General features: G+C 42.4%; 2 protein-coding genes across 2 annotated transcripts; both read left to right on the top strand.

Annotated features, from left to right (window-relative positions):
* Positions 1 to 617: 617 nt before the first annotated feature.
* On the top strand, positions 618 to 16,883 carry prpf8 (pre-mRNA processing factor 8). The gene is made up of 43 exons (XM_070969892.1): positions 618 to 791; positions 1,462 to 1,582; positions 1,701 to 1,869; positions 2,045 to 2,209; positions 2,380 to 2,598; positions 2,702 to 2,914; positions 3,106 to 3,231; positions 3,387 to 3,492; positions 3,884 to 4,074; positions 4,218 to 4,337; positions 4,455 to 4,644; positions 4,728 to 4,847; positions 5,231 to 5,365; positions 5,495 to 5,624; positions 5,759 to 5,955; positions 6,299 to 6,505; positions 7,024 to 7,187; positions 7,305 to 7,431; positions 7,613 to 7,805; positions 7,950 to 8,137; positions 8,350 to 8,588; positions 8,799 to 8,945; positions 9,073 to 9,283; positions 9,447 to 9,563; positions 9,667 to 9,914; positions 10,004 to 10,183; positions 10,304 to 10,439; positions 10,612 to 10,781; positions 10,902 to 11,031; positions 11,140 to 11,286; positions 11,424 to 11,584; positions 11,705 to 11,896; positions 12,355 to 12,592; positions 12,787 to 12,915; positions 13,307 to 13,420; positions 13,552 to 13,725; positions 13,902 to 14,095; positions 14,224 to 14,463; positions 14,565 to 14,706; positions 14,873 to 15,013; positions 15,123 to 15,262; positions 15,476 to 15,678; positions 16,196 to 16,883. The coding sequence occupies exons 2-43, from the start codon at positions 1,474 to 1,476 to the stop codon at positions 16,348 to 16,350; spliced, it is 7,017 nt and encodes a 2,338-aa protein (XP_070825993.1). The 5' UTR covers positions 618 to 791; positions 1,462 to 1,473; the 3' UTR covers positions 16,351 to 16,883.
* Positions 16,884 to 17,275: 392 nt separating this feature from the next.
* rilp (Rab interacting lysosomal protein) lies at positions 17,276 to 27,435 on the top strand. The gene is made up of 8 exons (XM_070971136.1): positions 17,276 to 17,962; positions 19,923 to 20,046; positions 22,300 to 22,421; positions 23,439 to 23,624; positions 23,884 to 24,047; positions 24,327 to 24,452; positions 24,569 to 24,652; positions 25,911 to 27,435. The coding sequence occupies exons 1-8, from the start codon at positions 17,624 to 17,626 to the stop codon at positions 26,035 to 26,037; spliced, it is 1,272 nt and encodes a 423-aa protein (XP_070827237.1). The 5' UTR covers positions 17,276 to 17,623; the 3' UTR covers positions 26,038 to 27,435.
* Positions 27,436 to 27,643: the final 208 nt, after the last annotated feature.

Below are 27,643 nucleotides of genomic sequence, written 5' to 3'. Positions count from 1 at the left end.
AGTAAGTGATGTTAGTAGTAGTAGTTAGAATTGAAAACCTTTTTGAATTTCATGTTTCATCTCAATGAGGAGGCTGGGGGAAAGGAAACGGTTATACACTTATATTGGAGGGGAACGCATCTGTATATAATATGTGGGCTTTAACTTCTGCACGTCAAAAAAGCACTGATGTCTGTCGTGATAGCGTTTCAAAAATCCTATCATGACAGACTTGTATAGGGGAAAACCAATTATTATACTGTGGTAGAAATATAGAAAGTTCTATATGTAGTACCCAAAAAGTGAATTACACAAGAAATTAACATCGCAGCATTTTATCAGGAGACAGCATTAATAATAAGTTTAGTAATAAGTATATCCACTTGTCTAAAGAAGGAAAGGGCTTGTGTGTAACCTATAATACACTTCTCTTGTGTTATCGACTGGACCCTGTATGCTACACCCCAACACTGTAGGGGGAGTAATGCGCCGGAAACGTTTACATCCGGGTGTTTGCGAAATTGCGCCTGCCCCACGTTTGCGTACTTTTCGACGTACAGTCCTCGTTGTTTAGTAATAAAAATACTTGAATCCAGCGTAACTGCTGTCTGAGATTTCCACTGAACTGCGCTCATCGTGTGGCTACCGTCGTTCATCGTGCGCGATGCAATTTTCTGAAGACTAATCAACACAACTGTGAGTTGGAACAAGGACAATACAGCATTGAAAGAGAAATGTCGTGTTAGCTCACTGTGTGTGGAACAAGGCCCTCTTCAACGTTTGGAAACTAGCCTGGGAGCAAAGGTGGCAAGGTGCGTGGTGTTTCAAGCATTTTCGGTTTTGTTCATGTTACTTAACATTACGTCTTTAGCAGCCATGCTAGTTTTAGCAATTGACTAGCTTCATCCACGTTTGGCCTGGTTATCAATCAAAGTAGCAACATCGACTTAATGTTTTGCACTCTCGGTGTGTAACTTAATGTAAATAATTTATATTTCATATTGTATTCAAGTAGAATTCCAGATCGGGAAATGAGTCAGATCCGCTGTAACTTAATTTGCGCGTAACGTTTTTTGCCGCACTGGAAGCCATGTTGTTAAGCTAACTAGCTAGCTATCTAGCTAGCTAACCGCTCGCATAGTCGGCTAGCAATTGGTATGGTGACGATAGCATCAAATTGCCAACAAGTTAATGTGCAATGGTAAAATTGTGTAAAATACGAAGACATGGGTAATGTAGGCAAGTCAACAACATTCTTTCGGCTTCTTGGTCTTTACTGAACTTTGCCTGCTCGTGTTACGGAGAGTTGCTCATTCGTTTGGGATTCATGTGTAATGACATTTTTTTTGTTAATAATATTGTTATACTTACAACCCATTTCCCCAACGCGGTGATAGCATACCGACGCAAAACCGAAACATGTACAACCTAGTTGGTGTTTGTGTTAATTGGAAGTCTTTTGTTTGGTGTTTTTGTTTTCAGTGGTGAGACGCCATGGCAGCTACCTTCCCCTACAGAGGGGTCCCTGCAGGGATGCCACCAGGTGTACCCCCTCCTGCGCCAGTCCCAGACTTTATGTCTGAGGAAAAGTTACAAGAGAAGGGTATGTTGGATTTTACTCAGTCCGACACATTCACGTTGTCATTAAAACTTCAATGCTATACCTCTAATGGACATTTTTAATTTTGTCATTATGTGTTAAATGTCCTCCAACTCTACAGCAAGAAAATGGCAGCAGTTGCAGGCAAAGCGCTACTCAGAAAAGAGAAAGTTTGGCTTTGTGGATGCTCAGAAGGAAGACATGCCACCAGAGCATGTTCGCAAGATCATCAGGGACCATGGAGACATGACCAATAGAAAGTTTCGGCATGACAAGAGAGTGTACCTCGGGTAAAAATGAAACATACGTAATAAATAACTATGTAGAATTTAATGTACATGTAAGCTTAAATTTGATTATCATTGTGCAGAGTTTCTTGTTGTTTTAACATTTTGACTTGCTCACTGGTTAAGAAGATTCATCACCACAAATAGCTCATCCTGTATCTTTCTTTTTATTGAACAGTGCGCTCAAGTACATGCCCCATGCAGTGCTAAAGCTGCTGGAAAACATGCCTATGCCCTGGGAACAGATTCGAGATGTGCCTGTCCTCTACCACATCACTGGAGCTATTTCCTTTGTGAATGAAATTCCCTGGGTCATAGAGCCAGTCTACATTGCGCAGTGGGGGTAAGAAAGACTGTGGTCTTTAGTGTTTAAAGCACTCCATGCTGTACTATTATGTTATCATGTTTGTGGTGCATGTCAGTTACACAATGGAGAAATCACCACATGAAGTGCATCGTACTTTGTATTTCTTAAATAAATACAATTATTGGTATACCTTATCCTTCTCCCAGCACCATGTGGATCATGATGCGTCGTGAGAAGCGTGATCGTCGGCACTTCAAGAGGATGCGCTTTCCACCATTTGACGATGAGGAGCCACCGCTGGACTACGCTGACAACATCCTTGACGTGGAACCACTGGAGGCCATCCAGATGGAGCTGGACCCTGAGGAGGACTCTTCATGTGTGGAGTGGTTCTATGAGCACCAGCCCCTCAAAGACACTGCCAAGTAAGCCTTTGTAAACCACCTTTTATAAAACAGACATCTTAAATTGTTCAGCTGATGCGTACTTTGCAAAATAAAATGCTAATTAATTTATTCCCCCTTTCAGGTTTGTGAATGGCACCACCTACCGTCGCTGGCAGTTCACGCTGCCCATGATGTCCACACTCTACCGTCTGGCCAATCAGCTGCTGACAGACCTTGTGGATTTCAATTACTTTTATCTGTTTGACCTCAAGGCCTTCTTCACCTCTAAGGCCTTGAACATGGCCATCCCAGGGGGACCAAAGTTTGAGCCTCTGGTCAGGGACATCAACCTCCAGTAAGGACCTCTTGTTTTTAATAGATGATAGACCTTCAGACTTTACACTATTCATTTTAGTGGACTTTGCTTTAAGGACATATCTCTTGTAATTGTTTGAATAGTAATCCTGTTTTACCCCAAACAAAACCTCAAGAATATATGCTTGATAAGTAGTGCCACAGCTGATTCTTCCCATGTTTCTCCCACAGGGATGAAGACTGGAATGAGTTCAATGACATCAACAAGATCATCATCCGACAGCCTATCAGGACAGAGTACAAAATCGCCTTCCCCTACCTGTACAACAACTTGCCACACCACGTCCACCTCACCTGGTAAGAAATAAATGAAGGACTTATTTCTTTAAAATTGTATTTCAATGAAAAATATTTTGAATTGATATTAGAAAAAGAATTTAGATGTAACTAGTGTCTTTCACATTGGCTATAAGCAATGAAATGTGTAGATATTCATGACTTTATGCCTGCAGGTATCACACACCCAATGTGGTGTTTATCAAGACAGAGGATCCAGATCTCCCGGCGTTCTACTTTGACCCACTGATCAACCCCATTTCACACAGACATTCTGTCAAAGTAAGTGTGGCTCATCGCTGCTGATTATCCGTCTTCTATGTTGGGTAGAAAAGTTAAACGTGATTCACTCACGACAAATCACGTGTGAAGTTTTGAATGAAGTCCTCTTACAAAGGCGCACTTGCATTGGTCTGCTTGCCTGTGCGTAAGAACTGGAGGAATATTGAAATGAATGGTGAGTCTTGTTTATTTCTGGCTGCAGTTGCAGTTGGCCCATCACCATTCAGATATTGCTTCTGCTTATTTAAAGTTAAGAGTTCAGATTGATTGGAGTAAAACTCCTACAAGAATGAACATGAAGATCTTTTCTCTTTAAATTTAGTTATTCTGTTCAAAAGGAAGATCACTGTTTAACTTAAAGTTCTTTTTGTAATTTCCTGCACCCACTCAGAGTCAGGAGCCTCTGCCTGATGACGATGAGGAGTTTGAGCTTCCTGAGTATGTGGAGCCCTTCCTCAAGGAGACTCCTCTCTACACAGACAACACAGCCAACGGCATTGCTCTGCTGTGGGCACCGAGACCCTTCAATCTCAGATCTGGGCGCACAAGGCGTGCCATTGATATTCCCCTTATCAAGAACTGGTGAGTAAACTACCAACATGTTGGGACAGACTGAATGTGTCCTAATTTGCAGATTGAAAACAAATGGTTTCGTTTGTCTCATTCAGATGTGAAATGATCATTTTTGAGAAATTCTAAATGGTAGCTGTAAAATTGTTCTACAGGTACCGTGAGCACTGCCCTGCAGGACAGCCGGTGAAAGTGCGTGTGTCATACCAGAAACTGCTCAAGTACTATGTGCTCAATGCTCTCAAACACAGACCACCCAAGGCCCAGAAGAAGAGGTGAGCATTGTTCGATGCCTTGTTTTGATTTTCTGTTACCCTGTCTTTCAAATTGAAGTTATCTTTTTGCTTGTTAATAATTTTTTAAGCAAAGATTTTTCTTATGTTGTCTTTCAGGTATCTGTTCCGCTCCTTCAAGGCCACCAAGTTCTTTCAGTCTACCAAGCTGGACTGGGTGGAAGTGGGTCTGCAGGTTTGCCGACAGGGCTACAACATGCTCAACTTGCTGATCCACCGTAAGAACCTCAACTACCTGCATCTGGACTACAACTTCAACTTGAAGCCTGTCAAGACACTGACCACAAAGGTACAATATCCAGGGCAGATCTACCTCTTTAACTCCTTTTAACATGATGTTGTGTCTAAATGAACATGTCTTCTGTCCCCCAGGAACGAAAGAAGTCCAGATTTGGTAATGCCTTCCACTTGTGCAGAGAGGTGCTGCGTCTCAGCAAGCTGGTGGTGGACAGCCATGTGCAGTACAGACTGGGAAACGTTGATGCCTTCCAGGTTAGTACAGCAACACTTTTGCACAGCACAGCCCACCTGTGTCTGAGCTGTACCTGCGTTAATTTTCCTTCTGCATGTGGAATTCATTAACTTTACCAACTGGGTAATTAAAGCCACAGTGACAGGTCTATTCCATCATCGTGTAGAATGAGATTTTACTTTCCCAGGGCAATGGCATGAACATAGGCCTTTAGGACATTAAATGGTTTTGAAGAAGGTTTCACTTCTGTTAAGCTGTCCTTTTGCTGTTCTGCAGAAAGTGTGATCAGTTTTTTGTTTGGTTTCAGTGGTGATGTTTTAACATTAGTTAGAAATGGTTTTCAAGATAACTTCACAGTGTTTTTACACTTGAGTAATAGAATTTCACCTGTGTTCAATTGTAGTTGGCTGATGGTCTGCAGTACATCTTCGCTCATGTGGGTCAACTGACAGGCATGTACCGCTACAAGTACAAGTTGATGAGACAGATCCGGATGTGCAAAGATCTGAAGCATCTCATCTACTACCGGTTCAACACTGTAAGTAAACGCAGTGTTTTTGATCTGAAAACTGTTTGTGTATTGAAGATATTCAGATTTGTGGTCAGCTTGGCATGTAAAAGTTAGATTTCAGTCAGATTTTCAGTTTTGTTTTGTTTTTTAAACCAGGGTCCCGTGGGTAAGGGTCCAGGTTGTGGCTTCTGGGCTCCTGGCTGGAGAGTGTGGCTGTTCTTCATGAGGGGGATCACTCCTCTGTTGGAGAGGTGGCTGGGGAATCTGCTGGCCAGGCAGTTTGAAGGTACGCATATACATCTTTCTATGTTTTTGTGGTGGCCACTATTATTTCAGCAATAAAATGATGTGAGGCACTGAGGTTTGCGTCGGTAGGGTACATACAGCTTATGCAAAAGCTGTTTTCCATTGCCCCAACAGGACGTCACTCCAAGGGAGTCGCCAAGACAGTGACCAAACAGCGTGTGGAGTCTCACTTTGACCTGGAGTTGCGTGCTGCCGTGATGCATGACATCTTGGACATGATGCCTGAGGGCATCAAACAGAACAAGGCCAGGACCATCCTGCAGCACCTCAGTGAGTCCTGGAGGTGCTGGAAGGCCAACATCCCCTGGAAGGTCAGTATCAAGTGCAATGTCTGAGAGCCATTAAGAGTTCAGCACTTCAAGTTACTTTTCTGGTCTGTTTTTCTTCACCTTCCACTTGTTGATTCAGATAATGTAGTCACTGGGAACAGCTTACCCAGACAATTTGGTATATTGTATGGATTAGTTGTCCTTGTACAATACTTGACTTAATTTTAGACCCATATGGGAAACATTTCCTTTTATAATACAGCAAGTCCACAATGAGAAAAAAGAAAAACTGCATTATAGTTTGTTGCAACAGAAGTTCAAAGCATTTGTGGCATTTGTGTGAATTAACAAAATATTGATTCTCATTTTTTCATCATCATTGCAGGTGCCAGGCCTGCCCACTCCCATCGAGAACATGATCCTGCGCTACGTGAAAGCTAAAGCTGACTGGTGGACCAACACTGCTCACTACAACCGTGAGCGAATCCGCCGTGGAGCCACTGTGGACAAGACAGTGTGCAAGAAGAACCTGGGGAGATTGACCCGTCTGTACCTGAAGGCTGAGCAGGAGAGGCAGCACAACTACCTGAAGGTAACACAGAAGAAAAGCTTGAAATATTGAGAAGACCCTTTCCATTGAATAAATGGCCTTTTTTCTCTTGCAAACTTGCATTGATTAGTTATACTACTAGCACTCTTTGGTCAGTGATCTTCAAGGTCGATATTTACTAATCAGTGTGGCTGATTATCAGTCTTCTACATTTAGCAGATGGGAAAAGTGAAATGTGACGCATCTACACAAAGTCCATGTGAAGTTTGAATGAAGTCCTCTTACAAAGGCGCACTTGCATTGGTCTGCTTGCTTGTGCGTAAGAACTGGAGGAATATTAAAATGAATGGTGACTCTTTTTCATCACTGGCTGCAGCTGCAGTCGGCCCCCCACCATTCAGATACTGCTTCTGATAATTTACAGTCTTATTTACATATTTCTTACATTAGGCTGTTGCCATTGTTGCCCACATTTGCGTTTTCTGTAAACTGAATACATGAACATCAGGAAATGAGTGCCATTTCATCTCTACATCCAAGTGTATATGTTCTGCTTATAGGACGGCCCCTACATCACAGCTGAAGAGGCTGTAGCCATTTACACCACCACTGTTCACTGGCTGGAGAGTCGGCGGTTCTCGCCCATCCCTTTCCCTCCACTGTCGTACAAACATGACACCAAGCTGCTCATCTTGGCCTTGGAGAGGCTCAAGGAAGCCTACAGGTAAAGAGCATCAACATGACCACCTTTTTATCTGCAAGTGTTTATTTACACCAGGCAGCACAAATGCCGAAATATTTTATTTCCTATGTCAATCATTTGTGTCTCTGTGCCTCTTAGTGTGAAGTCTCGTCTGAACCAGAGTCAGAGGGAGGAGCTGGGCCTGATAGAGCAGGCGTACGACAATCCTCACGAGGCCTTGTCCAGGATCAAACGTCACCTGCTCACACAGAGAGCCTTCAAAGAGGTCAGGACCAAGATAAGAAGATACCCAAAAAAAATTATTTGAATTTTTCCAAACCACTGCAGGAAATCTTTCCTATAAGCTAGCTGTCATCGCTTTGAATTTCTTTAATGTTGTTGTAAACATGTTTCGTACCATGCCTGTTTGATTCCTGTCAGTCACAGAACTACTACTTCTTTTGCAGGTGGGCATCGAGTTCATGGACTTGTACAGTCATCTGGTGCCAGTGTATGATGTGGAGCCCCTGGAGAAGATCACTGATGCCTACCTGGACCAGTACCTGTGGTACGAGGCGGACAAGAGACGCCTCTTCCCACCCTGGATCAAACCTGCCGACACTGAGCCACCACCACTGCTGGTCTACAAGTGGTGCCAAGGTCAGGCTCTGCTCAGGTTTATACTGTGGTGATGGAAAAGAATATATAATCGAGGGTTACTGTATGAGAGTTTGACGTGCATCACATCTGATATGTTAGCAGGAAAAAGTCAAACATCTGAAAGGTTTGTTAAATTCTCCTCAGGCATCAACAACTTACAGGACGTGTGGGAGACTGCGGAGGGAGAGTGCAACGTGATGCTGGAGTCCCGTTATGAGAAGATGTATGAGAAGATTGATCTGACTCTGCTCAACAGGCTGCTACGTCTTATTGTTGACCACAACATCGCTGATTACATGACAGCCAAGAACAACGTGGTCATTAACTACAAGGTTAACACACTCGTACATTTTACATGTGACTTGTTGCTTGATAATCTTTGTAGATAATTCCTTAGAACTCCCTTGTAATTCATTTCTGACTCAGTGTTAAGACATACTTGATTTTATGTATCACTGTGTTAATGTTTAAGAACTTGCTGCCCATCTAAGTTTTTACTCTTATTTCATCAAAATGTCTTCCTCTTTGTCTCTCGTCCATCCAGGATATGAACCACACTAACTCCTACGGTATCATCAGGGGGCTCCAGTTCGCCTCATTCATTGTCCAGTACTACGGCCTGGTGATGGACCTGCTGGTGCTTGGCCTGCACCGTGCCAGCGAGATGGCCGGCCCACCTCAGATGCCAAATGACTTCCTCAGTTTCCAAGACACAGCCACGGAGAGCGCCCATCCAATCCGACTGTACTGCCGCTACATCGACCGCATCCACATCTTCTTCAGGTGGGATTGAATCACCGAAATGATAAATGATAGATGTTGCTAACATACGGCTTTTGGAGATATTTCTCCTTGGAAACACAAGCCTGATGGACGGCATGGACTGTATAAACTGCCTTACTTTTTAAAAATGATTAAATCTTGTTTCCAAACCTCTGAGTTTTTGCTGATAAACTGAAATTGTAAGTTGTGGCTTTTTTGTGGGTCCACCAGGTTCTCTGCTGATGAGGCCAGAGATCTGATTCAGAGGTATCTGACTGAGCACCCTGACCCCAACAATGAGAACATTGTCGGTTATAACAACAAGAAGTGCTGGCCCCGCGATGCTCGCATGAGACTGATGAAGCATGATGTCAACCTGTGAGTCCCAGCTCAAGATTAGAAAGAAGTGTATTGTGTTATTAGATCTTAGTCTATGTTAAATATTAGTTATTTTACCAGCTTTGGAGACAATTAGCCAGAACTTCTCAAATCTTAATCTTCCCAGTGGACGTGCCGTGTTCTGGGACATCAAGAACCGCCTGCCCAGATCAGTGACCACTGTTCAGTGGGAGAACAGCTTTGTATCAGTCTACAGCAAAGACAACCCCAACCTGCTCTTCAACATGTGTGGCTTTGAGTGCCGCATCTTGCCAAAGTGCCGCACCAGCTATGAGGAGTTCACTCACAAGGACGGTGTGTGGAACCTGCAGAATGAGGTGAGGAACTGAAGCCCAAAATAAGCAATTGTTATTGTAAGACTTCCCTGTGACAGTGACTGCTGTGTTCATACAACTAGTATTTGATAATAGTACTCATACTTGCATTTTTATAATTACATTGCTACTGTCTTATGTTCCTCTTTTGTATTCTCATGTGTAGGTAACCAAAGAGAGAACAGCGCAGTGTTTCTTGCGTGTTGATGATGAATCGATGCAGCGCTTCCACAACAGAGTACGTCAGATCCTGATGGCCTCTGGATCCACCACATTCACCAAGGTCAGCAAAACCCTGCAGCTGTAGCATGTAGTGTAAAAAAATATGAAAAGTCATGGTGGGGATAATTACCTTGTATTTCACCGTGTCCCATCCTTTCCTCCAGATTGTGAACAAATGGAACACGGCTCTGATTGGTCTGATGACGTACTTCCGTGAAGCTGTGGTCAACACACAGGAGCTCCTGGACCTGCTGGTCAAGTGTGAGAACAAGATCCAAACACGTATCAAGATCGGCCTCAACTCCAAAATGCCTAGCCGCTTCCCTCCTGTAGTCTTCTACACTCCCAAAGAGTTGGGTGGCCTTGGCATGCTGTCGATGGGCCATGTGCTTATTCCACAGTCAGATCTGCGGTAAGTAAACATGCAGGCTGCTTATTGTCACTAAATTCTTAGAAATTTCTTTAGCAAACAGGGATTTCATTCTTGTTTGTCTCCAACAGGTGGTCCAAGCAGACAGATGTGGGTATCACCCACTTCAGGTCTGGAATGAGCCATGAAGAAGACCAGCTTATTCCTAACCTGTATCGTTACATTCAGCCATGGGAGAGCGAGTTCATCGACTCCCAGAGAGTTTGGGCTGAGTACGCCCTCAAAAGACAGGAGGCCATTGCCCAGAACAGGTACTGGCTTAATCAGATGACATTTATTTGGGACGGCAGCAGAGAACTAGGATTCATAGGTCAGTTAACAAATGTGAGTATAGCCTAGATAAAGCAAACCGTGTGTCTTCTGTGCTTCAGGCGTCTGACCCTGGAAGACTTGGAGGACTCATGGGACAGAGGAATCCCCCGTATAAACACGCTTTTCCAGAAGGACAGACACACACTGGCCTATGACAAGGGCTGGAGAGTCAGGACAGATTTCAAACAGTACCAGGTAGGATGAAGACTTGTTCAGCCCCACGTGTAATGCTGTTTTGAGATGAATTCTAACGTTAACATATAAAAATGCTTTCAATTTGGATATTGGAATATTATAATGTTAAACATTCTGCATTTGCCACCAACATGCATATATCCATTGACACCCCTGTCTTGATTGAATGCAGGTGCTGAAGCAGAACCCGTTCTGGTGGACCCACCAGAGGCACGACGGCAAACTGTGGAACTTGAACAACTACCGCACAGACATGATCCAGGCTCTGGGTGGTGTGGAAGGCATCCTGGAGCACACACTCTTCAAAGGCACTTATTTTCCCACCTGGGAGGGTCTGTTCTGGTGAGAGCACTTTGTCTCTGAGAATGCTTGTACAACCAACCAAAATACTTTTGCACTTGGTGTACTTTCTATGTTTGGTTTCCATTTTCCACTTAAGTTGTCTCAATTTTTGGACTTTAGGGAAAAGGCCAGTGGCTTTGAGGAGTCCATGAAATGGAAGAAGCTGACCAATGCCCAGAGGTCTGGTCTGAACCAAATCCCCAACCGTCGCTTCACACTGTGGTGGTCTCCCACCATCAACAGAGCCAACGTCAGTACAACCAACATTTGGAAATCTTTCTCCTCCCAGATTATATTTCTGTAACTGTCTAAATGTTTCAAAAACTTGGCATCTTACATTTTTCTCCTCTGTCTTTAGGTGTATGTGGGTTTCCAGGTGCAGCTGGACCTGACAGGAATCTTTATGCACGGCAAGATCCCCACACTGAAGATCTCCCTCATTCAGATCTTCAGGGCTCACTTGTGGCAGAAGATTCACGAGAGCATTGTGATGGATCTCTGTCAGGTAGGTTTCATTTCCTTTATTTGCCTTGTTATGGACTAGCTTTTTTCTCGGCAGCTGGTGCGTAGAGTGGCTTTTTACCTGCTTTATTAAAGATTTGGTCTTCTTGCAGTGATAATGAGACTTGTTTTTGTTTTCAGGTGTTTGATCAGGAGCTGGATGCTCTCGAGATTGAGACTGTGCAGAAGGAGACCATCCACCCCAGGAAGTCGTACAAGATGAACTCATCCTGCGCAGACATCCTCCTCTTTGCGTCATACAAGTGGAACGTCTCTCGACCATCTCTGCTTGCTGACTCCAAGTATGGCTTTGGAAGCTTTATTTACAAATATGTACACTAGCTGCCCTGAAGACTAGAAAGTGTTTGAAAGATCCTGTTATTGAGTCTGCTAAGAATTAAAATGTTCACCTCCTCCTACAGGGACGTGATGGACAGCACCACCACACAGAAGTACTGGATCGACATTCAGTTGCGTTGGGGTGACTATGACTCGCATGACATCGAGCGCTACGCCAGGGCCAAATTCCTGGACTACACCACCGACAACATGAGTATATACCCCTCCCCCACTGGGGTGCTCATTGCCATTGACCTGGCTTACAACCTCCACAGGTTAGGATTTTTATATCTTTCTTCTTTAAAGGTCCATTGTGTAGGATTTGGGGTTCATAGTTATGTTTTCATTGCCTTAGAATGAGCCATTTATATCTACAGAAGAAGTGGGTCCTCATCCACTGAGGCTGCCATTTTGCACCACCATGTTTCTACAGCAGGCCAGAAAGGGCAATCCAGAAAGACTCTATGCTTGACAGCATTGCCTGGATTTTGACATCCACTTGTTCATGTCAACAAGTGTGCTCTGCAGTAGCCTTTGAAGCCTTCACACTAGTGTCCTAACTTGTTCTACATGAATGTAACTCTGCAGTAGCAGGTCACATCAGCAGACATGCAAATGGTGTCTGGTACTCTGATCTCCCTTGAATTGATTTTCTCTGGCTATTAATGTGAGAATACCAATGAAAAAAAATCTCCAGCCAGTATTTAACTCTGTCATTTTATCTCCTCCACAGTGGCTATGGTAACTGGTTCCCTGGCAGCAAGCCTCTGATCCAGCAGGCCATGGCCAAGATCATGAAGGCCAACCCTGCCCTGTACGTGCTCAGGGAGCGCATCCGCAAAGGTCTGCAGCTGTACTCGTCCGAGCCCACTGAGCCCTACCTGTCCTCACAGAACTATGGTGAACTCTTCTCCAACCAGATCATCTGGTTTGTAGATGACACCAATGTGTACCGAGTCACCATCCACAAGGTGAGGGCTGACCTGTTTTTAATCCTCACTAGTAATTCAATGAAGAGTCGTCGTGCTTTACAATGCAGTTCATTTTGGAAATACTGATTCTTAATGTTGTCAATAAAGTGACTGACTATGTTACTTTTTTAAAGGAATATAAAAAAATGGTCCTTTTGAATTTAGTCACATGTATTCTTCATCTATTTCAACAGACCTTTGAGGGTAACTTGACCACGAAGCCCATCAATGGAGCTATTTTCATCTTCAACCCCAGGACTGGCCAGCTCTTCCTCAAGATCATTCACACATCTGTGTGGGCTGGACAGAAACGTCTGGGACAGGTTTGGCCCTGCTCTACCACCTCTCACCTTTATAATCACCAGCTCTGCTTTTTGTATTGTAATTTTATTTTATTTTGTGGTACAGACTCCATGGTTGGTTTCCATGGCTGTTTTTGAATTGTAAATATGTTTAGGAAAAACATTTTCTGCTATTATTGGGATATCATATTTTGTCTATCTTTTGTTCCACTTTCTTTTTGCTGCTGTCTTTGTATTAAAGAAGCAATGCAGCTAGTTTTTTTTTTTACAGTTCTTAATTCTGTAGTCCTCATCTACAAGTGACACAGACAGACTCAAACACCCTCCTAACACTTTGAAGTGATACTTGTCACAAACACTGATGTTCATTCCCTCTCAAATCTCTGACTTAATTCTTCCTGTATCTCTGCAGCTGGCCAAATGGAAGACAGCTGAAGAAGTGGCTGCCCTGATTCGCTCCCTCCCTGTGGAGGAGCAGCCAAAACAGATCATTGTCACCAGGAAGGGCATGCTGGATCCTCTGGAGGTGAAATTCATTTGTGCTATTAATTAATGTAATAATTATAAGCCATGATGAATCATCTCAGTGTGATTCTGAAAGTTGGATGCATACACCCATTGCTTTCCCAGTCTCATGCCAGTGTTTTCTCTGTGTAGGTCCACTTGCTCGACTTCCCCAACATCGTGATCAAAGGTTCTGAGTTGCAGCTGCCCTTCCAGGCCTGTCTGAAGGTGGAGAAGTTTGGAGACCTGATTCTGAAGGCTACAGAGCCTCAGATGGTGCTGTTCAACCTCTATGACGACTGGCTCAAGACCATCTCGTCCTACACAGTGAGTTTCATCCTGTCTCACAAGAGCCTTAAATTCAAAGCGTTTAATTCATCTCCCTGTATTGTGTACCTGATCCGATTTCTTGGTAAAGCTCATTGGGGTGCATTTATTTTTGATGACATCAGCTTATTCCTCTGTGTAAATAGTTTGCGTTTGGTGGTGTGCTCCATCTCTAGGCCTTCTCCCGACTCATCCTGATCCTCAGAGCGCTCCATGTCAACAACGACAGAGCCAAGGTGATCCTGAAACCTGACAAGACGACCATCACTGAGCCCCATCACATCTGGCCCACACTCACTGACGAGGAGTGGATCAAGGTGGAAGTGCAACTCAAAGATCTCATTCTGGCAGATTATGGCAAAAAGAACAAGTAAGTGTCAGTTTATGGGCTGAATATTGACCTGAATTAAATAGGATATGTTGCTCTCTGTTACATAATAGAACAAAATAAAGCCAGACCTGCATTTAGTAGTCAATGCTTTCCTTGTCTTCATCAAGTGTGAACGTGGCCTCGCTGACCCAGTCTGAGATCCGTGACATCATCCTGGGTATGGAGATCTCCGCTCCGTCACAGCAGCGCCAGCAAATTGCCGAGATTGAGAAGCAGACTAAAGAGCAGTCGCAGCTCACGGCCACACAGACCCGAACTGTGAATAAGCACGGTGATGAGATCATCACCTCCACCACCTCAAACTATGAGACCCAGACCTTCTCCTCTAAGACCGAGTGGAGAGTCAGGTATGCAGACACTGTTTTGAGTCAATAATGAGTTAAAGATGGAGTCGGAATCTTGTTTCCATGTCAGTTGGTTTTAATGTTCCTTGTTCTTCACCTTTCAGGGCCATATCTGCTGCCAACCTCCATCTCCGAACCAACCACATTTATGTGTCATCTGATGACATCAAGGAGACGGGCTACACCTACATCTTGCCTAAGAACGTCCTGAAGAAGTTCATCTGCATCTCAGATCTGCGAGCACAGGTGTGTAGGGTATTCATAGTACTGCAGTTTAGAGACAAACCGTCTCCTTTGACGTAATATGTTAATGCAAACCTTGACATCTCTGCTTGAGGGTCCCTCATCACTTCTGTGAGAAGTAGAGAAACTGACTGTCTGTAGATAGTGATGGTGCACTGTGTTACTCCAGATTGCAGGCTACCTGTATGGCACCAGTCCACCAGACAACCCCCAGGTGAAGGAGATCCGTTGCATCGTCATGGTGCCGCAGTGGGGAACACACCAGACTGTCCATCTGCCCAACCAGCTGCCTGGTCATGAATACCTCAAAGTAAGACACACGTGCAGATTGAGAGTGTTGCAGCTCATTCCTACCATTTTCTGATGGATGCCCGTTTGTACTGGCTACATCGTAACAGTTTTCTTTATTTTCCTTAAAGGAAATGGAGCCCCTCGGCTGGATCCATACGCAGCCTAATGAGTCGCCCCAGCTGTCCCCACAGGACGTCACCACCCATGCCAAGATCATGGCTGACAACCCCTCTTGGGATGGAGAAAAGACCATCATCATCACTTGCAGGTAGGTTTCATAACAAGACAACTGCTGCCCGTCCATCAAAGCACTGATAACCGTAAGAGAAAATTGATTCTGGAAAGCCTTTTTTGCAACACACTCTTGGTTTTACTTTTGTGGTACGTTTAAAATCTCTGATGGATTACAGTAATGACTGTATAGTAAAGTTATGGTTGTCAGTTGAGTGGTACTGAAATGAATTTTTCCTCCGGTTTTCAGCTTCACCCCGGGCTCATGCACACTCACAGCCTACAAGCTGACACCCAGTGGCTATGAGTGGGGTCGCCAGAACACAGACAAGGGCAACAACCCAAAAGGCTATCTGCCATCCCACTATGAAAGAGTGCAGATGCTGCTTTCTGACCGCTTCCTGGGCTTCTTCATGGTGCCTGGACAAGTGTCCTGGAACTACAATTTCATGGGTTAGTAACTATTATTTAACTTTTTTTTAATCTAAAGTAACTTTTATTTTCATATACAGATGGGCTTTATATCCTCAATACTGCTGCTTGTTTTCCTTTGAGACAAAAACCAGTGCCATATATTGATATCTCCGCTCTGTTTCTGTCAATTTGATTGATTTTACTGTCCAGCTCTGATTCAGAGCTCTATTCACAGTATCCTTGTTATTTAAATATTATAAACAGTGGCTAATTAAGGTGAGACTGGCATCTTAAAGGGACAGTTGTCACTAAAATCAAAAATACACTATTTGCTTCATACCTGTACTGCTGTTTATCCATGTACATTGTTTTGGTGTAAGTTGCAGAGCTCTGTAGTTCTATTGGCTGTTGAGACGGAGTCTGCCTTCTCACAAATATAATGGAACTAGATGGCGCTCATAGTGCCCAAACCAGTAACACCAAAGTCTAGACTACATACAGGAGTGGCAGAGGAGGTGAGCTCAAATAAACATTTTGTTCACTTGTCTTGCTACAGGTGTGCGCCATGACCCCAACATGAAGTACGACCTGCAGCTGGCCAATCCCAAGGAGTTCTATCATGAAGTCCACCGGCCCTCGCACTTCTTAAACTTTGCCTCACTGCAGGAGGGTGAGATCTATAACGCAGACCGCGAGGACATGTATGCCTGAGAGCAGATGTTCTGCACACATTTTCTAGATAGCTCTGCAGGAATCATGTGGAACCAGTACAGAACAGCCCTTGTAATATTTCTATTGAACACATGAAACTGATGATTGGAAATTTTTATGTAAAGCATTCAGGAAGTTTTAGGAGTATGTTAATGTTTTTGATATTTTCTACAAATGTTTTTTTTTGTCTCCTCCTTTACTATAGTAAGGCTTCATCTTCAACACCTAAGCATATGTGCATTTGTGTGTAGTTTACAGTACACAATACTTCAGTGTAATATTTGACAATTAATATTGTTTCAGATGGCATAAAGATTTGCTTCCCCTTAGCCCTTGGAGAAATGAAATTGAAAGATGTATTTTCATGCCAGTGATGCTCTGTTGCTTATGTTGTACTGCACCTACTGTGACATTGTAGCTCGGGTTTAAATAAAGATCACCTTTTTTTGATAAATGTTTGTCATGTCATAGTATACTCTGCTGTAATTCTGATATTTTAATAAACCTGTATGAGATCTGTTCACTACAAGACAAGCATTTAGCATTCATACTCATTTTGACTGAACAAGGGAACTTTATTTAGACTTGCTTCCCTATTTGGAGCAGCCAGAGGTCAACACTGACCACAGGCACTCAGCCTGGTTTGGGTCCTGCTCAAGTGCTGTAGTTTGTCCTACTTAAGTGTAGTTTTCCTCCTCATGTAACTCCCTTTCGTGATGTGATTGACATTTTATTGGACAGTTAAAGGTCATTGTCTCTGGCAGCAGCTCTGCAGAGGAAATTTAATGTTCATGCTCTGGTGCATGCATCAGTATGCCCGACCTGGCAGGCGTGTGCGTGTGTGTGTGTGTGTGTGTGTGTGTGTGTGTGTGTGTGTGTGTGTGTGTGTGCGTGTGCGCGCGCGCGCTCGTGCTCGAATTACATTGGTCAGAAAAGTAGGAGGATCCTGCATGAGTGCTGTCCTGGATCGTCCAGCCTTACGTTACAGTGTTTAGTAAAGTACTCGATGTCCTTGTTTTTTTTTTGTTTTTTTTTTGGTAGGCTGTTGTCATACCACAGCGTGAAGATGCATGACGTGTTTTCAAAGAGGAGCAGGTCAAGTTGAGGCGTGTTGGTAGCGTGGGCCCAGCAATGCACTCACGTTCAACTTTACACCAGCACGAGCTTATTTTCGCTTTTCTTATCTAGTTTCACGGCTGGTTGTCAGTGTCGTGCACTGTCGGTTTCGATTGCTGATGCAGAACATGTGAAGTGAGCTGCCCGGACTCCAGACATGGAGGTACCCGAAGCACATCCAGAGTCAAGGACTACCGAGGGCTGTTTTCACAGGACGTTCTCGGCTCTGACTGTGGACGATGTGTATGAAATAGCCAAAGCGATCGGCACCGAGGTGGAGAAACTTATCGATGGCTGTGGGAAGGAGAGCGTCGTGGGTCTGGTGCCGAGAATAGTGAAAGTGCTGGAGCTGCTGGAGAGCTTCGCGTCGAGGAACAATGCTCACAACCTGAGGGAAGAGGAGCTGCTCAAGACTTTGGAGACGATTCAGCTACAGAAGCAGAAGAAACGTGTGGGGAAGGAAAGCGAAGAGGGAAACGATAAAAGTGAAATACGGGTGAGAAACATGGGGGCTTTTAATCCTCACATTACTGAATAAACAATATAATAACGGCGCCAATGTTTTTTATCCACCCTGTGTGTGTTATACAAGTGTTAAAACTGTACGGCAGTGCTTTAAGTAAGCTGTAGTGACAATTGTTTCTGCTGTACTCAGTGTCGTGACAAACATCTAGCTACAGTATGTTGACATGCAGGCCGGAGGCTAGCTGCAGTCACGTTACATGGCCGACACCATCCACATGTCGCGGAAACATAAAGTAAACGCTAAAGATTTGAAAGGACTGTGTAGAGCATAGTAAGTCAGCGTGAAAGGGGAGTTTTACGCTGTGTGTAGCGCTATTTATGATTGTCTGAGCCCTGACGTTTTATGATATAAAATGTAATAGCTCCCGTGGCTGTCAGTTAACAAAGCTAATCGATAGCAATTCGCTAGCATTAACCCGAAATACCAGCCCTGCCGCTCTATGTCGTCAAGGCAACAGTGGCCATGACAGGTCTGCTCCTGGAGGGTTGTGGCTCAACCAGCTGGGGTATTAAAGCTTTACATTAGTATTCCTTTTCCTAATGGTGAATAGGTTACCATTCGCGTGTAAACTTTGTTTGTTAAGAGCTTAACATACAAAGTTTACACGCGAATGGTAACCTATTCACAAAAGGTTATGAGACACAGCAGTGGTTGGATAATTTTTAAACCAGTGTTAGCTATTAGTCAGCTAAAAAGAAGCTAGGTAGCTAATCAACAAAGCCTCTCTGCGGGAAGTAATACAAGTAATACATTCACCTGCTGTTAGCTAACGTCATGTATAATTAGCATATCAGTAGTGGCCTAAATTCACTTGCTGTTAATTAAGAAAGTTAACTTCTAAAACACAGTATTCATTCTTTAATAGTGTTAAATGTGAATGTAGAACTGCCTTTAACAATAAAAATACTGTTCTTGTTGAGTTAAGGTATCGTATTTCCAAATTCAGGAGCTTATTGAATGTTGTCCATTGGCATACCACCAGGACTAAGAGGGCCACTGGCGGTGGTTAACAAAAACAAGCATGATATAAGGGGTTAGTAGGGCCCTAGCAGGTTAGTCTGGCCATGTGTAGATTCCTTGTATCTTTATGGTTTAGAGTGTTATTAACTGCCATATGGGTGTCAATTATAGCTGACTATTTTTTCTTGTAAAACTAAGATGAGCTGTAACAGAGTAAACATATAAATGATCATAGAATAATGCCAGTGTTTCAAAACTGCACATCTTAAGTGCAAACACTCTCACTCTTCTTCTTCTTTCTTTTTCAGTTTATGCTACAGAGTTGTAAAGTATGAAATTCATGCATTTTGAGCTAGTTTAGGAGATAAAACAACATACAATAAAATGCTGCTGTGACATGAGGACAGTTACTGACAGAGGGAAGTTGACACTACTTCCACAGCAGGAGACTGTCATTGTAGTATATGTGTTACAGTTTATTAACACCACAAGGGACATTATTGTTGTGAGACTGTGCCAACCAGTCATTCAAATTGTTTTGTAAAGGCAAAGCAATTATTTATTTTTAAATAACATTAATCAGACTTTTAAAGTCTTAAGAAAGCATTTGTTTTACGCTGTTTAACCAGTGTCGTTGCCTGTTTCATAAGGATTTATGATTCTGATTCTGATTTTGATAATCCTTACGGATCAGTATGTGTAGCCCTTCAGACCATAATAATAGTGTCAGTGCACAAGATGTAAGACTGAAAAGGTGTGGTCCTCAGAAGTCAGAAAGTGCTGTTGAAATGTCTTGGAGCCATTTCAATAAAACATCTGTAATTACTTAACAACAAAATGACACACCCGCTTGGACACAGGCTTTGCTTGCAGAAGCCAAATGCAGACATGCTCAAGAGATTTTAACAAAGTTTAATGTCCCATCTCTGAGGTCATGGTCTTACTGTTTGTATCCCATCCTCTCAAGCAGGAGCTGCAGCAGAAGGAGCAGCAGTGGAGAAGGAGATGTGAGGAGCTGCAGGCCCAGGTGCAGCAGCTCCAGGAGGACAGGGTGGAGCTGCAGAGCAGGCTGAAGGGCAGCCATGCACAGGAAGGTATGTGCCAGGATTTTGGAGTTAAATGTTAAATAGGCTTTTGTTTTTGAAAGCTGGACTGTGTTTGGCAAGTTACTTCCCAGATCAGTTCCAAAGACTTACTTATTCCAAAAGCAGTCGTTCACTGTTCTACACTACATATTGTTTATAGTACTCATGACAGTTGAAATCACCCCAAAAATCATGGGGATTTCCATCTGTGAGAGCTGAGGGGACGGTCTAAAATGGAAATGTGTGGACAACACACTTGGTGTTTTTAGGACAGCTCTAAATCCACCGTGTGAGTTATGACATTTTAAAACAACGTAAAACAAATAGATAGCATGCTGTGTACCTAATTGCTTTTAGAAGCACTCCAAACAGCAATGTAATTTGTCCAAACAGAATTGGACCTGAATTTGGTGTGACTGCTATGATGATCCCTTGAACACCCCTAAGACTTACCCAGCGTTGCCATCAACTTTTTTTAAACAAGCAAATCAACATCAGGGTTATTTGGTTATATAGTTTTCCTGCTGCAGTCAAAGAATGCAAATATATGTAACCGTATTTTCTGTGAAACTTCCGCACCAGTTACTGCACAGATTCAAAGCAGCGGTTTAACAGTCCTATACACTGAGACTGAAAGCAGTCAAACTGGTTGTTGCAGTGTTTATAGCTCATTTTTGAAGTAGCAGATGGTCTCAGAGGTCGGAGAAGACACAGAGGAGAGCTGTGCTTGCCCTGCATACATGAAGACGATGCACTGGAAATTTGCAGAGAAGGTTTTCCCTTCAAATTGCAAAATTATTAAATAGAATATTTTGTCAGAAAAGCATAAATAATTGCAATGCTTTGTTGACAAAGGTCATCTACATTTTACATCTAATATATCAATATATATAATGTATTTATGTAATAATTGTGTTGACAAAGTGAAATGAAAAGAAATCTTCCCTGGCTTTTTCTCTTGTGTTCACCGATAAACTTCAGCATTGAGAAAACTGCGAGCAAGAGGGTGGAGTAGCTTCGCAGACTCTTGTTTTCTCGCACTGACAGGAAAAACATGCTGTTTTAATACTTTTCTGATTTATTTGACGAGGCCATGTGGCAGGTGAATGTGATCAGTAATTGTGTGTGATGTATGGTTGCTCCCAGGCTCCCATGGTTCATTCAGCCCGGGTTGAAAGTTGAAATGTGCTTTTTATTTTTTCAGTTTATATGAAAGAATTTAATTTTAAGGCACAGCTGTATATGGTTTAACAGATACACCTTATTTTTTGCTGCTGCGCAACTTTGTCAAAACATCTTGCCATGAATTGTATCTAGCAGTGTGATAGCTTTGAGAGTGAGGGGATTGAGATATTCACGTCAGAGATTTCTCCCTACACTCCAATACTACAGAGGTGAATAGAATAGTATTTTTGGTCTGTTTGGATTAAAAAAACACACAGAGTACTCTAGATAATCTGGCTGTGAACATTTTTCCTTTTTAGTGAAAAAAATTGTTCCTATAAAAACTGTTCACAGCAAAATTTGTGTATTATCCTAATTTACTGGCACTTTGTCTCTGGAAAAAAGATTTTGTTAAATTTTCCTTTTTCTCTATCTCTCTGCTGTGAGAACTACAAAAGATTCTGTTTACCTCCATGTGATGATAAATTTGGAAACCCTTACTGTATGTCAAAACCTTGGCACATAAAACCAAAGTTGAACCAGAGTTCAAGGAGTAAGTAAGAGATCCCGTATGCTTTTGTGATTTGGGTGAGCTGAACCTTTAAGTCTGCATAGAACATATCAAGATCATGTGCAGTGTCCTCTGTCACTTCTGCAATGCTTTAATTAGGGTTTTTATCTTGTGTAACCCTGAGGTTATGTGGTGATAACCTGTTATGTGTAGATTTTCTCTGTTTTATGTCTATTAGTTTCATTTTCTCAGAGGTTTTAGTTATCATGGTTGTATTTGTCACCGTATACATGGGAGGAATAACTGGAATCAAACTATCCAGATTAGTTGTATATTTTCATACCCTGTGTCCAGTCATCACTGTGTATTTTCTATGGTAAGTTTATTACATTCTTGATAATTCAACACTACATATCAGTAAAGGTGTGTTATTAGCTATCAGTGTAACAGTCATTGCACAGTTGAACAGAAAAAGAAAAAGGTTTCACAAAGGGCCAGCATTTACTTTACATGAGCCTGAGTTTATACTTTATCTGTGTGTGTGTGTGTGTGTGTGTGTGTGTGTGTGTGTGTGCATATGTGCGCAGACCGTGTCCAGCGGCAAGAGCGAGAGGTGATGCTGAAGCTGAAGCAGGTGGTGGACAAGCAGAGAGATGAGTTGAGAGCCAAAGTCCAGGAAATAACCACCATCTCCAAAGAGGTGGAGGCGGTAAGGAGACACAAACACAGACATTTGACGATTCTTCCGCCCACTGACACATTCTCATTAAAAGTCAACCATTCATTCACAGTAGCTCCCAGCTTGAAAAGGAATATGTTTCTGTCATTTAATTGGGTGCTGGGTTTCCAGAGTGAAAGAAAAGCACAGAGAAAGCTGCCATGCACCTGGAACTTGTGGACACCCAAACACTTATATAATATTTCTGGCTGTGGCTAGAAAGATTGGTTTCTTGAAAGACATATTGGCTTTTTTCATTAAAACAATAGTGTCTGTGAAGTTGCCATCATGCAAAGATTACACAATTTTAATGTTTGTACATATAGAGCTTTGTAACATGTAATTACACAATAATGTGTGATGTGGAGCAGTCGGAAATGTTTTTACTGAGACAGGTCTGGGCAAAGTTTTCACCCGCAGCTACAGCTTTCACAGCTACTGTGTGTGTGTGTTTATGCGTGCATGTGCCTGTATGTGTGTCAAGGCATGTGTACCACATGATTTAAATAGGGGCCATAACTGGGTGTGTGTTTGTTTAGCACTTGCCTTTTGCTCACAGTCAGCTGACTCAAGTGAAAGACTGAAAAAAAAAACCCCATCTACTAATGGTCAACTGAACGAGAGTCCCTGTTTGCTGAAATGGATATCTAGAATTTTTTTCATCCTTAAAATGAAAGCTGCACTTATGTTGACACGTTTCATTCCTTGCTCTCACCTTCCTCCAGACCTTTAGTCCAAATACCATACATAGAGACGTTCCCTCTCACTCTCAGATACAGATAGATGTTCAGCCCTGCCTATATTTATACCTGGTAGGAAATATTAAAAACTGTCTATTTTTGACTTTAAATCTGTTGAGACTGTGTTCTTGCCACAGTTCATGATTATAAATTGTATTTCGTGTGTGTGTGTGTGTGTGTGTGTGTGTGTGTGTGTGTGTGTGTGTGTGTGTGTGCGCGCGCGCGCGCGCGCGTGTGTGTGTTTGTGTGTGTCTGTGTGTGCGTGCAGCTCCAGGAGCAGCTGGAGCGCTTCATGAAGATGAACGCGGAGCTGCGACACAAGCAGAACGTGCTGCAGACCCAGCTGACGAGCACCGTGGAGAGGAAGGCTGACATGGAGGCCGACCTGAAGGAGAAAAACAAAGAGATTGAAAACCTCCAAGCACAGCTGGACAGAGCCTACAGCAACAGCCCTGTATGCATACCTCTTACATAGGATGAGTCATATATGTATATTTAATTTATGTTTCCTCAATTTCATGTCCAAAAAAGTATATGATAGTCTACATAGTCTACAAAATGTGCTTAAGCAGGTTTATTTCTCAAATTCAGAAATAGTTTTACACTTATTTATGGTCTTAAGAAGCTTATGTTACTGATCAAATAGCAGCTTTCTGCATTTTTGTTGTGTTAAATCTTTTCTCCCTGACCTGATTACTCTATTCTCCCATCAGTCAAGTCGAACAGCTCGTGAGTCAGTGAAAAAGTCAGCGGTTGACCAGAAGGATCCTGATCAGCCATGCTTCACCAAGAAGGAAGTGCGTGACATCATTTTCGAGAGGAACGAGCTCAAAACCAACCTGTTCCTCGTGCAGGAGGAGCTTAACTACTATCAGAGGTGAGTATACAGTCTCTGTGTGTGTGTGTGTGTGTGTGTGTGTGTGTGTGTGTGTGTGTGTGTGTGTGTGTGTGTGTGTGTGTGTGTGTGTGTGTGTGTGTTGCTGTCCTCCTGAGAAAACATTTCACTTTTGAAGTTGCACAGTTTTGCTAATTGGGGTCAGTTTAAATGCAGGTGCATCAACCGTTGGGTATGTGGGTAAAATCTAAATTTCTCAGCATTGATACGCTGAGTTTTAAAGAACTGTTCATAAACACAAATAATTGTGTGTTTCTGCAGGGAGATCCTGAATGAGGAGAGGTGCCCAGGTTTCCTTTTAGAAGCTGTCCGCTCTGCCATCAAAAAGAAGAGAACGCTCATTAAGGCAAAGATGCTCGGGATTCCTGTCAACGAATGCAGCAGCAGGTCTCTCTTAGATGCACAACACACGTTCATCCTTTCCAGAAGTAACTGTCCAGTGTAGAAATGTGTTCAGCAGAAAGCAGACACGCTTTTTTCTAAGTATTTTTTCTTCTTGCCAGTGACGAGGAGGAGAGGAGTTCTCTGTTTGGACAAACAGAAGTTGACGGCACTGACAAACCAGCTGAGTCACGCATCCGAAATCTGTGAGTACAACTTCAGCTCTGCTCTGCTACACTTCACCGCTCAGACTGGAAACCAGAGTACTGGTCTGCAGAAAGCTTGATGATGTCCTCATCTGTGTAGATTTCTTCCCTGAGGTTGTTGATCGTGGTGGTTTGGTATTTTTGGTTCAGTGTCTATCCTTGCTTATGTTTTTGCTTTGAGAAAATATAGGTCAACTCTCTTTCTTGCATGGCTTTAAAGTGTTATATACTGTAGGAAAATGACTGAAGTGACCTGAGCTCATCAGTAAAAAGGCTGGTGGATATGTTTTGGTTTTGCTTGTAATTGTGTACTTCTGACACAGAGATTACAGAGGATTTCTCTGGACAGGCCAGATCAAGATTGTTCTAATGCCGTTTGCTTGAAGCATGGGAAGGAGAGGGAGAAACGCCATGTGACAAAAGTCCTGAGATGTGAATCCTGATGATTTATGTCTGTAGAAGCATGATGCTTTTCTATATCTATATATATCTATATAAATATCAATATACGCTCTTACAGTCTCTTATTAATATAAAATATGTTTACACTAAAGCTCAATTTAGAATCCATTTTCCAAGTAGTAATTCAGCAAATCTACAAAGTATATTTTAAGTTGGCTTATTACTCCTGTTCGTGTTCTTACCCCTAAGTTAAGTCTGTCTTCCTAGAAATGTGCATATATTAAGTCAAGTAATGAAGAAGAGGGACTGGGAATTACCAGCGGCTAAGGAAATCTTACTGGGAAAAGTATTTTTGAGTCTGAGTGAGGGAAAGCATCTTGACTGAGAATTTGATTAAGTGAAGAATGTGTTTTTTGACGACTCTTGTCTGGCCAGGGCAGAAAATACAGCTGGGTTAAGATGTGTCATGGGTCTTTTTGGCTTTGTTGGACTGCCAGTCTAATGCATCCGTTGCACATTTTGCATTGAAATAACATAAGATTCATAAAAAGATATATTTTTTTAGCCCAGAATCTTTAAAGAGACACAAGTAGAGCATTTGAAGAAGAACAATGATTAATTAGACACTTCTCACTATAATTCCCATTAAATGCAAAGCAAGAGCAATAAAAATGGCCCCAAACCACCACTGCTATAAAAACATGGCAGACATCATCTGTGAATCAAAGCCGTTTCATGTCTGTCTGCTGACGCTGTCACAGTCCTGAGATCATTGTCAATCCTGGACTATATTTAGCTGTAATCCCTGACTACAGATCTGACCTCAGGCCTGTCTCTCCTACTCTGTCGGCTGCAGCTTTGGCTTCCTGACGCGGTCTGGCAGCGGCCGGAGCCCCACCCACATGAGCAACTCCGCCTCCAGCTGGGAGATCATCGGGGATTCAGAGGCCGCTGATGGGACGGAGCAGCGGCCGTCTTCCTGAGTCTGGTACTGACCACAGAGGTCTCTCCAAGTTTGTCTCCTTTTGATCTGAAAAAGAAACCCTTCTTCCCTCAGTCACAACTTTTTCCTCAATCTGGTTGTGGTTCAGGAAAAAGATTACATGGACATTTGAATGCAGCACCAGTGTGTATAACACAAAAGCTCTGTGAGTGTGAGGAAAGAGGAAGTGTAAACATTTTAAAACAAACTCTTCACCTTTCTTTTTTTGGTTTATTTTGATCTCATTTCCCCTTCTGTTCATTTTACTCCAAATCCCCTTAACTTTCCAGAGAGGTGATAAATAAGTACAAATGTAGTACTACAGTATATATGGTACAGTGTACCGCAGTATTAAGAGGGATATTTTTTTTAACTCACCACAAAAAAGTTATTCTCTTTTGTATGATTCAAATATTAATACAACATCGTAAGCAAAGTTTTATTGTCTGTAAAAAAGAGAAAGGGGTTAATATACGTAGATAATTATATAGATCTTAAGATCTTTTTAACAAAAACCAAAGACATTACAAAGGTATATATTCTGAAATGAAAGTCTGCCTTCTATTAATGAAAAACATTATATTAAGTTAAGTTCTGTTCCACAAGAGGGTATTAATTCTATATTTAATAATCAATTTTTACCTCAAATTTATCATGTGACTTTTACCTCAGTTGGGGAATTTTTAAGCCATGTGTTTACTGCATTATTCATGATTTGAAGTACTTATATGCTCAAGGACCAAAAAAAGAAAGTTTTACTCATATTACCAGTCTCCTGCAGCGGTGAGTGCATTTAATCCCTAAAGCCTTAACTTACTGGTTGTATCGTTAGAATGATATTTTCTTAATTTTGAGTCATTGCACAGAACCAAAGTCTTTGGCTGGTGTGTGTATGATGGTAGTGCCATTGATGTGCATGAGCATATGCGCGTATAAGCACATGTGTTCTGGGTAGTGCACCAGCCTCTGCAGACTGGTTATTTAAAAGGAAGCTGTGAGTTTCCTTGCGTAAATGAGAAATGGTTGTTTTTCTTTAGTTCCCACCACCATTAGTCGACGAGTTACCATAAAGTAACCATATTAACTCTGCCTGACCCCTCCAATCCCTCTAAATATCTGGCCATAGCACTACTCACACGGGGAAAGACCAGTGGTGTTATATTTGTTGAGAGACGATGTATGACCTTCCAATCAGATCATGTCTTCCTAAAATACTGTGTTCACAATTTATTTTTGTAAGCATGTTTGTAATGGAAAGCTTTTGCTGATGAAAGGAGATTTGACATGTCACTTGTCATGTGAGTGTGTGACACAAACAATCAAAAATGTGGATTTTCTGCTTTGGTGAGATTTCAAGATTCAATAAAATCCATTAAACACGGCATTGTATTGAAAATCGAAATGATCTCGATGCATTTTTCCTCCATGATTCAAGAAAAAACCCACAATACCACATTGAAAAATTGTGTCACGAGTTTTGCTGCCCTTGAATGAAAATTTTTCACAGGAGCTCACTGTGCTCACGTCATCATCCTTGTATTGACTTTCAAGACTTATAAGGAGGACGAAGGCGTTCTTCATCATGTCCTGGAATTCTGTCAACAATA

Source organism: Chaetodon trifascialis, chromosome 9 (genome assembly GCF_039877785.1).
Source record: "Chaetodon trifascialis isolate fChaTrf1 chromosome 9, fChaTrf1.hap1, whole genome shotgun sequence".
NCBI lineage: Eukaryota > Metazoa > Chordata > Actinopteri > Chaetodontiformes > Chaetodontidae > Chaetodon > Chaetodon trifascialis.
This window is presented reverse-complemented; position numbering and strand designations above follow the sequence as displayed.